Genomic DNA, 16,616 nt, shown 5'->3' on the forward strand with positions numbered 1-16,616 from the left:
ACTTTTTATCCATGACCCGTTTTATTTATAAAATTCTTTTTCGAATGAAAAATATATAAACTAAATATTATCTTATTGAACGAGAGAAATTGCTTCGATCAGAGTGAATATTGGAAAAATAGTCCTATGATGTTAAAACTTTAAAATTTGAGTTCAAACCCGGTCGCTACACGAAAAAAAAATCTGTCTATCGGTTGACCCCGCGGGCCAGCCCTGAAACTTCCCGCTGTTTTCGAGCTCGTTGAGCTCAAAAACATTGATGTGAATGCATTTTTGAGCTCTTCGAGCTCGCAAATACTTATGTATGCCATTGTTTTCGAAAAAAACCGTTTTTTAGCATTTCTTTCTCCCACGATATCTCACGAACGAATTAACCGATTTTGATGGTTGAGGTGGCAATCGATGCGTTTTAATAAATTCTAAAGCTAATCAAATTTTAGAATTGATCGGATAAGTCGCTTCGAAGATAATCGAAGAAAACTGTTTTTCTTCATTTCTTTCTCGATCGATTTCTCTCGAACAAATAAACCGGTTGAGATGCTTGAGGTGGCAATCGACGCGTTTTATTGAGTTCTTGTGCTGATTAGATTTTGGAATTGATCGATCGAGCCATTTCTGAAAAATTTGAAAAAAACTGAAAAAAAATTTTTTTTTTCTTTTTCTTCCATATCTTAGAGTTTATTTAATCGATCGATTTAAAATTTTCAGAAAAGTTGACGGCCAACAAACTCTTTCGATTGCCACCTCAAAAATCTTAATCGGTCAATTCATTGAAAAGATATCAAGAGTTTACATCCACACACACACACACTCACATACATACAGACACTCGGACATCCTTCTGAAAATAGTCAGAATAGCTTCCTAGGACCTCAGAACGTCGACATCTGATGAAATTTCGATTCTCGCAAATCGGGGTGGAAACAATAATTTCCCAATGTTTCGAAAATCGTCGATTTTCTTAGCGGGAAGTTAAAAATTAATAGAACTGGCTACCATGTTGGATAGTAGTCAGTGCCATCTGTAGAAAAAAAAATTGATATAGCAGTGGGTCCTACCTACGTGGTACTGGGTACTCTTTACATTGTTCTCAGCGCCATGTCGGATGTTGCTCACGACTATCTTACATATTACACTCTTACATGTTGCCCAGTTGTATGTACATAGCAGCCAGTCGTATGTCAAATAGCGAAGGTTACTTCTTAAACATATTACCCACTACTATCTGCAGATAGCACCTGCGTCTATTTTTACATATTGCTGATTACTGTGTATCATAATAGAGACTTCTATGTAAGATAGCAATGAGTACTATCTGAGATATTTTTTTCCGTAACGACTTGAATAATTTTTTTTAGGGATAGTGCTAGTATTTATTATTGACAATGAACAAATAAAACTACTATCGTAACTAAATTAATTATGAATTATTCAACTGCGTTTAGGTATTTAATTATATAATTATATCATATGAGTTAGTTAATTAATCAACACTTGAATTTTTAATTTTATTTTATAAAATAATTTTTTTTTCATTTATGATGATAAACTTATTATAATAATAATAATTATTATTCAATTACAATTATTAATTATAATTAATGAACACTTAAATATTAAATTTTATTTACTAAAAAAAATTATTCAAGTCGTTACGGAAAAAAATATCTCAGTTAGTACTCATTGCTATCTTACATAGAAGTCTACTACACGGAAAGAAATTCTCTTTAAAAATTACTGTTAAATTCACTGTAATTGTCGGACGAATGGCACGACCTAATCATTTGTCGGTAAGTGAGATAATTTTTAACTTTTTTTCAACAAATTTTACCGTAGTCTACTGTAAATTTTATTCGGTTTCTGGTAAATTTTATGAAGTCTACCACAAGATAAATAAATTTTTTCGTAATTTTTATTTCAAAAATGATAATAAATAAAAGCGCCGCATTATGTCTCACGATTACAGTGAACTTAACGGTAATTTTTAAAGAAAATTTCTTTCCGTGTATGACACACAGTAACCAGCAATATGTAAAAATAGATGCAGGTGCTATCTGCAGATAGTAGTGGGTAATATGTTTAAAAAGTAACCTTTGCTATCTGACATACGACTGGCTGCTACGTACATAGAACTGGGCAATATGTAAGAGTGTAATATGTAAGATAGTCGTGAGCAACATCCGACATGGCGCTGAGTACAATGTAGAGAGTATCCAGTACTACGTAGATAGGACCCACTGCTATATCAATTTTTTTTTCTACAGATGGCACTGACTACTATCTGACATGGTAGCCAGTTCTATTTATTTCTTTCCGTGTAGAAACTTTATGCAAAATTGACATAGTTCCGAAAAAATCTAGAATATTATTAGACATTTTTCTGGAATTCTCGAGCTAAATTGCATGCATTTAATAATGGTTTTATATATTTTTTACCGCTCAGAGCTTTTAATTGTTTATTTTCTGATTAATATCAATGACAAAAAGTTGACTGCGGTTTAATTTCTGGATGTTTTTCCGCGCGTTAATAATCGATTATTACGTTCTAAAGGTTTTGTAATTTTTTCATTCGACTAATTCTCGACTGTCATATTTTTATTGTTCATTTTTATTCGTTATTTCATCATTTATTTCTGAAGCTCAAATACCTCAGAAACTATTAAAAATTCTGTGTCATCGTTTGTTATAATTTTTGTGAAATCCCAAATTTCTTGCAAAAAAGCTTTCAAAATTCTTTTTCTAAAATAAATAATTAAAAAGTTGTAGGCTCCTGAAATATGAAAAGCTAAAATATCTAAAAAAAAAAATAATAAATCACTCGAATATTAAATTAATTCAGAAACTATCTGAGATCAGTAAAAATTGAATAAAACTTTAATTGTAGATCATAAAATTCCCTAGAAAAATGGTCTCGTATTTTTTTTTCCCTAAAATCAATTTTTTAAAAGTTTTATAGCCACGATCTAAAAATTCATTATTTTAAATTTTAAATAATGAGTTAACGTTATTTATTATTCAATATGATACCCAATTAAAATTCATGTGTCATGATAATTGATATTAAATAATAAATAATTGAGTATACAATATATAATAAATATAATATTAAATAATGAGTTTATCGATAAAACAATAGATTACCTTACAGAGATTAATTATCGTCCTCCTCATCCATGATAGTAAATATATATATATATATATATATATATATATATATATATATATATATATATATATATGTGCATAGTGGTGTCATAGTACATAGCACGTCAGACTAAGGGCTATAATTAATATCTAATTCAATGAATCTGATAAAATATGCTTAACTTGAATCAATGAATTTTTAATTAATCGTTTATTTATCACAAAGAAAAAATACGAGAGCATAAATATATATATATTTATACATCTATAAATGCATGAATGAATCTGTGGGATATTGTGTGCTGTGAAACGAGACTTTGACGTAGCTACAAAGCGTATGCACCATGTCGTGATGAGAGTACGATAAAATGCGAATGTACGGGTATGTAAAAAGTATAAAATCGATATTGAGTGTATCTCGTTGTTTTTTTTTTCAAGGTGGGAGGTTTATTTCGCTAGTGTTGCCGCAGGGAATATCGGATTTTGTCAACGTCATAAACATTTTTTTTTAATTTTATTGGGTAATTTTTAAATAAATATACTCCACTAATTTTTTAAACATTTTACTATTTGATAAATATAAAGAAGTTCTTGAAGCTCAATAGATTGTAAAAACTATAGAATAAAGAAAAGTGGAAAAATAAAAAAAATAAAATTACTGAAATCTGGAGCCTGGATTCGAACCTCCGACCTCGAATTAGAGATTTCTAATTTTTCAATAAAAAAATTTTTTCAAATCTGCAATATCTCCTAAACTATTCGCCCGATTGACATGGACCCAAATGAACTTTTGTTCCTAATGATCCTACCGAGCCATTTTTTTACCTCTGAAGTGAAATGGACCACAACAAAAACAATCTGACATTCGTTAGAAAAAAAAAACTAGATAAGATCTGGGAGTAATAAATTCGTTAGCTATCTAAAATTAACAATCTAGTAATTAATCTCTAAAAAAATTTTTAACAATGATTTATTTGTGTAAAAATATAATTCAACTCACACACTAACCTTTCCCCTGGCACACGTAATTTACTCATTTGGTCGTATCCTCACGTTTCCTTATCACCGAAGACTTACTACTACATCATCAACTACGCTTCACGGTATCAAACTTCTCGGGAGACTAATTTTCGAGATTAAAATCACTATCTTTAATGTTCGTTTCAGTTCTTAGATTCAACTTTCGCTACCCTCTTTAACCATTTCTTCCTCAACTTCCTTCCGACTTTTTTCTGTTTTATAAAAACAAAGAATAAAAAGAAAGAAAAAAGATAAAAAAACGGACATCTATAAAATCTCTATTTATCTTATATAATCTCTTTTTTTCTCCATCTTGAATGGAAGACTTCTCGCCTTGGATTTTAAAAAGGATTTAGTTAGCGGTAAAAAAAAAATTACTCGCTTTAATAATGTAAATATACTTAATAAATATTTAGTATAAAGTTTATTCAAGTTAACAGCTTCAATTAATAAATCATATATTTTTTGTTCATTAAAAATTTTAATGCTAACGTTTTATACTTAGTATTTTTTGAATTTACAAATAGTGAATTAATAAAAAAGTAAAGAAATTAATTATGATTTTATTTAAAGACTTTAGCTCAGTAAATTTTCTTTATTGATTGAAATTACAGAAATTTAAAAAAAAATTTGTTGGGGGGGGGGGGGGAGTTTTAAATTTATCGAATAGTAATAAAGATAAAGAAATGCGGGTAGATTTAGTAGAGATTCTAAGCTGTGGGCTATAATTTGTATAACTTACGAATCGATTATCGACAATTAGATTTCGAGATATAGAGTTTTGAATCTAAGCAAAGTTTGGAAATTATTAATTTTTGGGTTTATAAACTTTTATTTTAAATATTTGTCAAAATTTTAGGATTAAATAATAAGAAATTTTCCAGTAACTACACGATTCAAAAAACGAAAAAAAGGGATTAATTGAAATTGAATGCAAACTATTCCAAAGCATAGGTTGATTTTAATTAGCAACATCGTTATCTAAGTGGTATTCCATAGAGTTGAGCCCACTTTGACCTCTTCTCTCTCCAGCGATTTTATCCCAAAAAATAAAAAAGTCATTCGGGCATCTCTAAATAAATATCTTCTTTTTTTGCTATTAAAAAACACAATCTTCATCTATTCCATTTCATTGTATTTTATCTCTATTTTTCTTTCCTCAATTTAAAAACTTTATGTTTTTTTATATTTTTTAACTTTTCTCGCTCCTCTGTCCCTATTTCAATAGCATTTACATTTTACCGTATTCGTGGTCGTTCGTACTCGTAGACGTGTACGTGTTCGTGTAAGTCTACCTACTGATATCCACTATCTCATTCTATTTTCAGGATTCTCACTACACGTATTTTACACAATACCTGTAACTTCATATTCTACCATTCATATATATATATATATATATTGTTCAAATAAGCTCTTTACATTTGAACAAGTGGTTTACTTTCGCACTTTAACACGAAATTGTCATACTGATTTATTTCTTGTCTTAATTTATGACTTGTGTTAATCAAAAATTCTATTATCCTTCATTTAAATACATATATCAAAGGGTGTGAATACTGTCCGAATTGAATTGAATCGGAATATGCACAGTAAATAATATTGTGTTAAAATCAACACAATCTGTATGTTGGAAACGGTCCACACAATATCTGTGTTATTTTTCAACGCAGACTATTTGTGATTAAATTTCAACACAAAATTCGGGTAATATGAGAAGTAACTTAAAACTTTTTAAATATTAATGGCAAAACAAGAAAAATCTTAACTTTTACATTTTATTTTTGTACACTGAAAAAAAGATTTATTTGGGCCAACTAAGATGTACTTGGTGGCGATCGAAAGAGCTCACCAAAACTCAGTCTTGATTAGATTTTGGGGTAAATAGGTCATGTAGTTTACAAGTTATACCAAGAATAAGAATTAAAATTTTTTTTTTATTTTAGTTTTTTATTGATTTCTCAGAAACGACTTATACGATCAACTTCAAAATCTAATCAGCTTTAGAACTCAATAAAACACGTCGATTGCCGCCTCAATCATCAAAATCAGATAATTCGTTCGAGAGTTATCGCGGGAGAAAGAAATGGTAAAAAACAGTTTCTTGCGAATATCTTCGAAACAACTGAACCAAACAATTTCAAAATTTTATCAGCTCTAGAACTCAATAAAATACGCCGATTGCCGCCGCAACCATCAAAATCGGTCAATTCATTCCTGAGATATCGTGGGAGAAAGAAATGCTAAAATCGGTTTTTTTTAAAAACAATGGCATACAAAAGTATTTTCGAGCTCGAAAACAGCGGGAAGTTTTAGGGCTGGCCCGCAGGGTCAACCGATAGACAGATTTTTTTTATAGCCAATTGAAAATAACTAACATCTATGTCACAAAAATAATAATTGATAATCAAGCAGAACTGATGCTTAATGGCGCTTCCTGCGCGAATAGAAGAAAGACATTTTTTTTAACACATTTCAACTGTCGCTCCAACACTTTTTTTGTGTTGATTTCAAAGTACACGGAAAGAAAATTATGGAAAACATTTCGCATAATTCTACAAAATTTTTTCCTATACCAACATAAGAATTATGACCATAAATTATGGTAGCAGTTCCTATGATTACAGGAATGGTTCCCATAATTATAGGAATGTTTCCTATAATTCGTAGGAATCATTCCCATGATATATAGGAATAAACCCTACATTTTAGAGGAATCATTCCCATAAATTATAGGAACCATTCCGATAATATTATAGGAATGGTTCCCATAATGTTACTGGAATAGTTCCTCTACCATTATGGGAATGGTTCCCATACTATCATGAAAAAATTAATTCAAAGAAAAGTGAGGTAATCACTTCTACTATGCACCGAAATAGTATTAAATATAAAAACTAAAATTCAAACATTGAAAAAAAAAATTGGGATTTGGCAAAAACATTAAAATTTTATAAAATTTTTTTTTTTTAACAAATTTAGCGTCGAAGAAGCTTCATTTCAATCTCTCCATATCATAAGGGAAATTTCTACACTATTTTGCAAAAAAAAATTTTTATGATATTATGGGAATGGTTCCCATACTATTATGGGAATACTTCCCATAATATTATAGGAATAGTTCCTATACCGTTATGGGAATTGTTTCTATAATAGTATGGGAACTATTCTCATAATACTATGGGAATGGTTTCCATATTGGTATAGGATCTATTCCCATACCATTATTGGAATGGTTCCTTTAACATTATGGGAATAGTTTCCATAATATTGTAGGAATAGCTTCCATAATATTGTAGGAATAGTTTCCATTCCATTATGGGAATGGTTCCTATAATAGTATGGGAGCTATTCCCATAATATTATGGGAATGGTTCCTATAATAGTATGAAAACTATTCCCATAATATTATGGGAATGGTTCCCATATTGGTATAGGATCTATTCCCATACTATTATGGGAACTATTCCCATATATTGTACCCCTATAATAGTATGGGTACAATTCCAATACCATTATGGGAACTATTCCCATAATGTATAGCAAAATTTCCCATAATTTTTTTTCTGTGTACCACTTAATAAATGTTGATAATTTCAAATTTTGTACTCGGTAACACTTTTAAAGTGTTGAACAGTAGATCGATTAAAAGTTTTAAAGTAACACAGAGATTTGTGTTGACACAAAATAATCAACACAAAAAATTTAACGCGGACCCTTTTTAACACAGATACACAATATTTTTAACTGTGTGATAATTTAATTAGAAATTTCAATTATTCGTAAATTATTGCATTATTTAATGAAAATTCGAATATCCAGTTTTAATTTAAAAATTAAAATCATTCAGATAAAAAATCAAGGACAACAATTTACAAACAATTCCGATTTTTCGAATAGCAAAAATTACGAATACTTCGAAATCTAACGAATATTTCGAATTATCGTAAGTTTAAATTATTCGCACGCTCCTAGTCCATATATATAGATCTAAAAATAATATTTTCCTGTAATAATTTGAAATATAGTCTTAATAAAATATGTTTGCATAGATTATAGAAAATATATACGTATTGTTCATTTTATAATAAAATGTATAAATTAATGAAGTAGGATAGCGACTAGACACTAGACACTACAGATACTAGACTGTAGAGAGTTTACTTTTTACATGGTATGCAAACAACGTCCACGAACGATGTAAAGCACGAATCATATTGGATTCACTATTTATATTCGATTTCGGATTCTGATTCTGATTCTCATTCGGATACTGGTTTTGATGTTGCGGTAGATGTAGCCGTGTGTTTATCTTTATATTCAAAAGGGAGACTATGAATCTGTTAAGATATGGAGAAAAAATAAATGTTCGATTTATTAATTTTTTTCTGGGACTATACTATATTTCCTATCGATTGTTTACTTGCGCTAACATAAATATGTATATATATATATATATATATATATATATATATATATATAGAGGGTGAGAGAATCTTCTTTGTTTGACTATCAGATGAAGATTGAACCTAATTTCCAATTGTCGTAGAAAAAATCTTCCTTCAAACGAGCAAAACAGACCACCTTTAAAAATAAGTAAAAAAAAAAATGACTATAAAATTGTTTTTTTTCTACAAGATTTCACGAATAAAAATTCTGAATTTTTTTTTCTTTTAATTTTTTGAATATTTTTTTTGTTCATTACCTTAAATTTGTTATACTAACGCAAAATTGTAAGAAAAGTCGAAAAAATTCATTATTTAATTTTGATGATGATTACTTCGTTTAATTGTTTCGTAAAATTTTGATTTTAAAGACAAAAGAATCCTTTCTCCTTCGAGGGCCGATATCTTAGCAAAAAATTGTCGTACAGAGACAGAAAGAATGCAAATTGTAGCTGAATAAATTTTCTAACTAAGTTTTGCATTCATATTCTAAAAAAAAAAAATTTCCCGAGCTCATAGACTCAGAAAACAAAATAAAAAAATTTAGAAAATTTTCGTCTCAAGCTACTTCTTATAACTACGCAATAACCGTGGCTCAAAAAAAAATTTCTACAAGATGAAAGTTGTAAACTAGAAATTTCAAGCTGGAATTTGTTTTTTTGTTTTTCAATTTTTTGATGTGACTATTTTTCACGAAAATACAGCCTTCTAAAAATCCCTAAAAAATTTATAATACTTTTTGTTCCTTTAATTTTTCGGATAAATGTGTATACATATGAACATATACGCAAAACATCCAACATATTTTTTTTGTGTGTATAGATGTTATATGTGATACATAATTTTTACATATATATTATTTTCCATGCGGGGGTTCTTTAAAAATTCAATTCTTTTAAATTTCATAGGCAATCGTGTCTGTATGTATATATATATATACTAAAAGATAGGAAACATAGAATGAAATGGAATAGAATAGAGATATAGATGTAGATGAGTACGAGTTGAGTACGAGGATGAGAATAGAATTGATTTATCATGAAAATACAAGTAGAATTTGAAACGCATTGCAGATCAATGAATTCCACGATTCCTGTTTCGTATGAAATATTCAATAGGTCAATACGTAGATTAATCTATTGTTAAATATTTTCTGTAAATACAAAGAGAAGTTAAATATTTTCAAATAAATTTAAAGACCGCGCTATTTTTTTTTTATTCTAATTTCCGTCTGCTTACTTCCCGTTCTTTTTATCATAACTCAAGTCACTTCATTTGAGGTTATTGTTCGCAGAGTTTTTTGTCTTTTTTTAAATTCATAACCTAGAAATTAATGCACTTTTTTCAACCATTTTATGCTCAACTGTTTCAGATTGAATGGGAAAAAATTAATGTTTTAATAATTAATTACATATTCCCGCTAAACTATTCCTGATACAAAAAATGGTCTTTTATAATCTTGCAGCAAATTGATTTTCCTGCAAGAATTGTTCTGACAATTTGAATCCTAAAACTAATAGTTGATCAGAAATTTCAGTTTGAAGCAGCCATAGTATTCCTAACCTACAAATTAACTGAGTACTTCACTCGGGTTTTTCAAATAATTACTTAGCATTGAGCATACATAACCTATTATTTGAGTGCCCTGAGTAACTGTGATGACTAAAAGCATCCATTTGAATTGAAATCGGCCAATTATGACTAAAAACAATGATAGATTTAGTGCAAATTTACTTGAAATGTAACCACTAAAGTTAAACTATGCTATAAATGTTGTTCCAAAAGGATTTAAATGTTGCATTAGATCCCTCGGACTACTGTACAAGTGCAGAGATTGCTGTCTATTATTCATACCAGACACATTTTAAGTTGAGACTTGGTTTTGTCTGCCGAAATGTCGTGAATTCTAAATTGTTTTAACTCAGCAGTATAAACTTTTGCCCTACTAGTGTTATTATTATTGTTATCATATACAGAGCACACTACTCAACTGACCATTAAGCTTCATTATACTTTAGACCCCAGTAAAAATGAAAAAAAAAAAAAAATAACTAAATTAGTGCATAAAAAAGTGTTGGGGAAAAATGATAGAAAAGTCAGAGTTTAAAATTTTATTAAGGTCATGTTGACATTGCACTTGTTTTCTCATTGAGTTAGCAAGTTTTATTTACGAAAAAATACTCGAATCAGAGTTTGAGTTTAGCTATTTATTTTAGTGACGATCGTAGTTGACAAACTCAGTCTTTTTCGCTTGAGATCGACAGTTTGGAACTTCTAGGTTGTTTTATTTATTTTTATGTCAGTTTATATTCATATTTATATTTACATTTATATTTGTATTGAGCAGTTGACAAGAAGTACGTGATAAAAGTGTCGGATGACGCGATATGGTGAATATTTATTATTGATTTTATTTCGGGATTTGTTGTGAATAAATTTTTATAAAGTTGGCACTGACTCTTCCTAGAGGATTTGAGGAGGACAAATTTTTTTAAATACATTTGTATGAGATACCTTGAAAGCTTGTAATTTGAAGTTAAATTTGTTTTTTAACTTCCCGCCAAGATAATTACAAATTTTCGAAAGTTTGGGAAGTTATTGTTTTTACCCCGATTTTAAAAAATCGAGTTTTTATCAGATGTTGACTTCTGAAGATTCTAAAATGCTACTCTGACATTTTCAGAAAGAGAGATATGTGTGTGTGTATGTGCGGATGTAAACCATATATATTTAATAAATTAACCGATTTTGGTGGTTCTGTTTCTTCTTCGTGCGACTTTGATATCATTTAATCAAATAGATTTTAAAATATTTAAGAAATATGGAAAAAAAATAAATTAGGGTAAGAGCACCAGTCCCCAGCCCCTAACCAGTAGCCAGCCACCTCATGTCAAATTATGTATACTGTAACGAATGTGAAACTGATCTTTTAAAATATTTGAATAACTAGAAAACAAATGCCTTTTTCTCTTGTTTTATAGATGCGCGACTAGAGTCAATCAGCTCTGATTAAAACAATCGATTTAAAGGGATTTGCAATGTTAAATGCCCATAAGAAGAGAGATTCAAAAATATTCAAGGTATTCAAAAGTATTAAAAAGAATTTTTTTTTGAATCCCTTTAAATCGATTTTTTTAATCAGGGAGTCTTATATTGACAGCATAACAGCATATATCTGTATATCACTAAACTATATCTTTCGTTGCCTTTCTTTTACTGCTGTTAATTTTAGTCTTGTTATTTATAATATAAGTGTGTTATGATTGTAGTGTATAAGTGATATTAATTTATAAGTTGAAATACTACAATACATATATTTTGAGCCAATGTTGAAGTATATGACCGGTTGGCTACTGGTTAGGGGCTGGGTACTGGTGCTCTTACTCTATTTATTTTTTTTTCATGAATATTATGAAAGCTGTTCGATTAATAAATTCCAAAATTTCATCAGCTCTAGAAATCTATAAAAATTTTCGATTGCCGCCAAAACCGTTCGAATCTGATAATCTGTTCGAGAAATATCGTCGATGAATGAATAAAAAACCAAATTGTTTTTTTGCGTTTTTCTCGGATATTTTGTAAACTAGCAAATTGATATATTTTACAATCGAATTAGCTCTAAAGCTCTATAAGCTGCATCGAATGCTGCCTCAACCATCGAACCCGGATTAATCGTTCACGAGATTTCGTTGTCAAAAGAATTTCATAGAAGTTTTTTTTTCTAATAAACTCAAAAATTGCAAAACTAATTGATTCAAAAATCTTTTTAGCCTCAGAGGCTAAAAATCTGGGCCTAACCCCAACTAAAATTATCGATCTTCAGCTCTAAATCGTACTTTTGTTAATCTCCGTGCGTAAATTTTTAACCCTCAGATTACTTTAATGTTCCAACCGCTACTATCGACCAAAAAATCGATTTATTTTTCTGCTACCGTATTATGCAACTTGTTCATATGTTATTATAACGAGTATTTATTTTATTTTTTCGACATTGAAGAGATCGATTGTACGAGTCTAGATTTAACCAAACAATGAGAATTTTCTTTTCTATATATCGTCCCATTGTTGTTTGACTTTGCGTTTTTTTCAATTTCATATCTCGGTATGCACATTTGTTTAAACCCAGTACACCGAGAATACCGGGCAAGAGAATAATATATAAACAGACAGAATATAATAATAGTATCTATCTACGCTCACAGGTCGTATAAACGACAACAGACTGCTGCATTTATAAAGCATATACACAATATCTATAGTTTTCACAACCTATTCTACTATTTTCTCTTCTCATTTCCATTTCTATCTCCTTTAATGTTTATTTTCATACTTACATCCCTATAATACCCTCTCATTATTATTATTATTATTATTATTATTATCATTATTATTGTGATAATTGTCATGTCAACAAAGCAACCTTGCACACATTTCATCAAAATAGTTTTTAAATTTGTTTGCAGAAATTTCGACCGTATGTTCGGGTACGTGATGGCAACCCAATTGAAACTGAGGAATAATCATAACATAGGCAATGAAGATGGATGCCAAAGATGGAAAAAGCTCCTCGTTTATGGATTCGTTATGATAATTGTGGGTGTGGCGCCCAATGTAAGCAGCCAGTCCGCTGAATGCCCACCGAGTGAACAGATTCCGGGTTGTCCTTGTTATAATTTTGAGGATGGCCTGTTTCTGGAGTGCGCAGGGGCCAATGAGGACACGTTGAGGAAGACTATGCAGAGTGTTTTGAATGAAGGAGGTAAGTCGTAGCTTTATTTTTGGGGCCGTCGACTTGGAGATGGTTGGACGAATTTCATCTGCAAGAAGTCTCAAGATTGGTATGTGTTGAATAGCATGTGAAAAATTAGTTCCATTTGTTTTCAGGTCCGACGACGGTGGTCCAGTCACTGAGTATCTACGAGCTTGACAAAAGCATAGTGGAGCTACGTCTAAGATCTTTTCCTCCAGGCTCTAAAATTAGGCATCTTCAGATCTCTCATTCGTATGTACACGATGTGCATGAGAAAGCGTTCATTCCTATTAAGGATAGTCTAGAATCACTAGCTATAGTATCCAGCCGACTGACTCAAGTCCCTCAGAAATCTCTCGCTGAGCTCCACAAGCTGGCAGCTCTAGATCTTGAAAACAATCTAATCCAAGATCTGCCGTCCTATTGTTTCTGGGGCCTCAAACTACTGAAGCTCAGTCTAAAAGGCAACATGATCTCCAAGATATCTGAACACAGCTACGCTGGTCTAGAGGCCACACTAAGCGATCTGGACCTTTCAGAAAACAAGCTGAATCTCTTTCCCATGTCAGCATTGCGTCGCCTAGAAAATCTGGCGACCCTTCGTCTGGCTTGGAACGAAATCTCCCAACTGCCTGATGATGGCTACTCAAGGCTCTCAGGTCTTCTGATCCTAGATCTCAGTAGCAATAATTTTGACGAATTGACTTTTGATTGTTTCGCTCCCTGCCCATATTTACAAACTCTGTCCCTTTACTACAATTCCATTGAAACCGTCCACAAGGACGCTTTTATTTCCCTGACTGACCTCGAGTCCATTGATCTTAGCCACAACAAAATTGTCTTTCTGGACACTTCAACCTTCAAATCTAATCCCAGACTTCGCAACATCGAGCTGAGTCACAACCACATTCACTACATGAGCGGTGTCTTCAGTCGGCTTCCAGAGCTCCGTGAAGTTTATTTGGCAGAAAACAACATTCTGGAACTTCCCGCGGAATCATTTGTTGGTAGTGATAATCTTGCTGTGATTTACCTCCAACAGAACGCAATCCGCCGCGTAGATGCAAGAGGTTTAGCAAGCTTACACCAACTTACCCAATTACACTTGTCCAACAACTTCATTGAAAGCATCCCAATTGACTTTTTCACCACCTGCGGCAACTTGACCGCAGTCTCGCTCGATGGGAATCGGATCTCGGACCTCAAGCCCGGAACTTTCGGTCAAACCAATCAACTACGCGAGCTACGTCTCCAAGAAAATCGAATCACTCTTATAAAACGTGGAGTCTTTACGCCCCTAAATGAGCTTCTGGAACTCCATCTCCAAAACAACGCAATCGTTGGCATAGAAACTGGTGCCTTGAAGACATTGAATTCATTGCAACACATAAATTTACAAGGCAATCAGTTGACATCTCTAGGGGACGTGTTTCAATTGTCTGGATCGGGGGGGTCAGATACTCCAGCCGGATCACTCGTATCGATTCAATTAGACAGTAACGGACTGGCCGTGTTGCACAACGATTCCTTGCGTGGACAGGCGTCAGTGAGAATTATGTGGCTCGGACATAATCGGCTTACGCACTTACAAGCTGCTTTGTTCCGTGACCTCCTTTTAGTGGAACGTCTCTATCTCACAAACAATTCGATAGCTTCAATCGAGGACTCAGCATTTAAGCCAATGCAGGCATTGAAATTTATCGAACTGAGTATGAATCGACTGGAGCGAATTACTACACGGACTTTCGCGGAATTACATGAGCTAGAAGAGCTTTATCTCCAGGACAATGGCTTGCGTTTTTTGGAAGCTTATGCTCTGACTGCTTTGAAAAAGCTGCGGATTCTTGATCTGGCAAACAATCATTTGACTAAATTGCATGCCGCGATGTTCCTACATGAGCTACCTATCAGAATTATCAATTTAAGAAACTGTTCGATTATTTCTGTTGACAATGGGACCTTCGCTGACTTGCATCAGCTGCAGGAATTGAACTTGGATCAAAACTTCCTGACTGCGGAAGCGCTAACGCAGCTGGAAATATCAAGTCTCAAAAGTCTGACTGTGGCCCAGAATAATTTTACTTACTTGAGCGAGCGGAATTTCCGCGGGCTGCCGAACTTGCAAGAACTTGTTCTAGATAATGTGGAACTAGTGCATTTGGAAGAGACGACATTCAAGTGGAATTTAAATTTAACGAGGCTGCAGCTGGACAACAACTCACTGCGTAATTTACCATCGGGTATTTTTGAACACTTTGGGCAGTTGAGGGAGCTTCAGATTAATTACAACCGTATGATGGAAGTTCCGTACGCTTCGCTATTGAACGTTGACAATTTGGAGATTCTATCTCTTGCACACAACTGGATTGTCACTGTGGACATGGGAAGTCTGACCAACGTCGTCTACTTAAGGGAACTAGATCTGAGTAACAATCGAATCGAATCATTGTTTGGATTTGCGATGTCCAATTTGACGCGTCTATTGGCCGTTGATTTGAGCAACAATTATTTGTCTGCATTGCCAGCTAATTTTTTCATAAACTCACCGTTACTTAGGCGCGTTGATTTGTCGGAAAACAAATTCCTACAGTTACCAGCAGTTGCGTTGTCTGGACAAAATTTGCCAGGATTGACGTGGCTAAATCTCACACGGAATCCTCTACTGAGAATCCACGAACTTCCTGCCGATGCGATTTACCCTCAACTTCAAGAAATCTATATCACGGGAACCAATTTGTCAATAGTGACGAGCCAGGACTTTGAAGCATTTCCAGCATTGATGCATCTATTTTTAGGCAAAAATTGCATCCAACGTGTTTCTCCGGGCGCATTTCGGGCTCTACCAAATTTACTTACTCTCCATTTGGGCGCCAATAACTTGGAATTACTTCCCAAGGAGCGTTTGCAAGGGATGGAATACTTAAGAATCCTCAATCTGACCCGCAATCGGCTTAAGGAATTGGAAGAATTTCCAGCAGATTTAAAAATGCTACAGGTTCTTGATTTGTCATACAATCACATTGGGGTTGTGGGAAAGGAAACCTTCAAAAATTTGATCAATTTGGTCGAGCTGCATTTGTATGGTAACTGGATAAATGCAATTTCTAATGAAGCCTTCCGACCACTTAAAAAATTACGGCTATTGGATTTGAGTAGAAATTATTTGGAAAATTTGCCATTGAATGCATTCAGACCTTTAGAGACGCAAATAAGAAGCCTACGAACTGAAGGTAAAATCATATAAAGTATTAATTAGT

General features: G+C 32.3%; 1 protein-coding gene and 1 long non-coding RNA gene across 3 annotated transcripts in view; both read left to right on the forward strand.

The window, feature by feature from the left end:
• LOC130671197 (uncharacterized) overlaps positions 1 to 16,616 on the forward strand; it is a 190,654-nt gene that overhangs the window by 85,729 nt on the left and 88,309 nt on the right. The window lies entirely within an intron of this gene.
• LOC130670747 (protein artichoke-like) overlaps positions 1 to 16,616 on the forward strand; it is a 53,260-nt gene that overhangs the window by 30,052 nt on the left and 6,592 nt on the right. For both annotated transcript variants that reach the window (XM_057474264.1, XM_057474352.1), the window contains exons 3-4: positions 13,073 to 13,368; positions 13,494 to 16,589. In XM_057474264.1, coding sequence (XP_057330247.1) covers positions 13,073 to 13,368; positions 13,494 to 16,589 — 3,392 coding nt within the window. The remainder of the gene's footprint in view (positions 1 to 13,072; positions 13,369 to 13,493; positions 16,590 to 16,616) is intronic.

The sequence above is a fragment of the Microplitis mediator genome, chromosome 1, assembly GCF_029852145.1.
Source record: "Microplitis mediator isolate UGA2020A chromosome 1, iyMicMedi2.1, whole genome shotgun sequence".
NCBI lineage: Eukaryota > Metazoa > Arthropoda > Insecta > Hymenoptera > Braconidae > Microplitis > Microplitis mediator.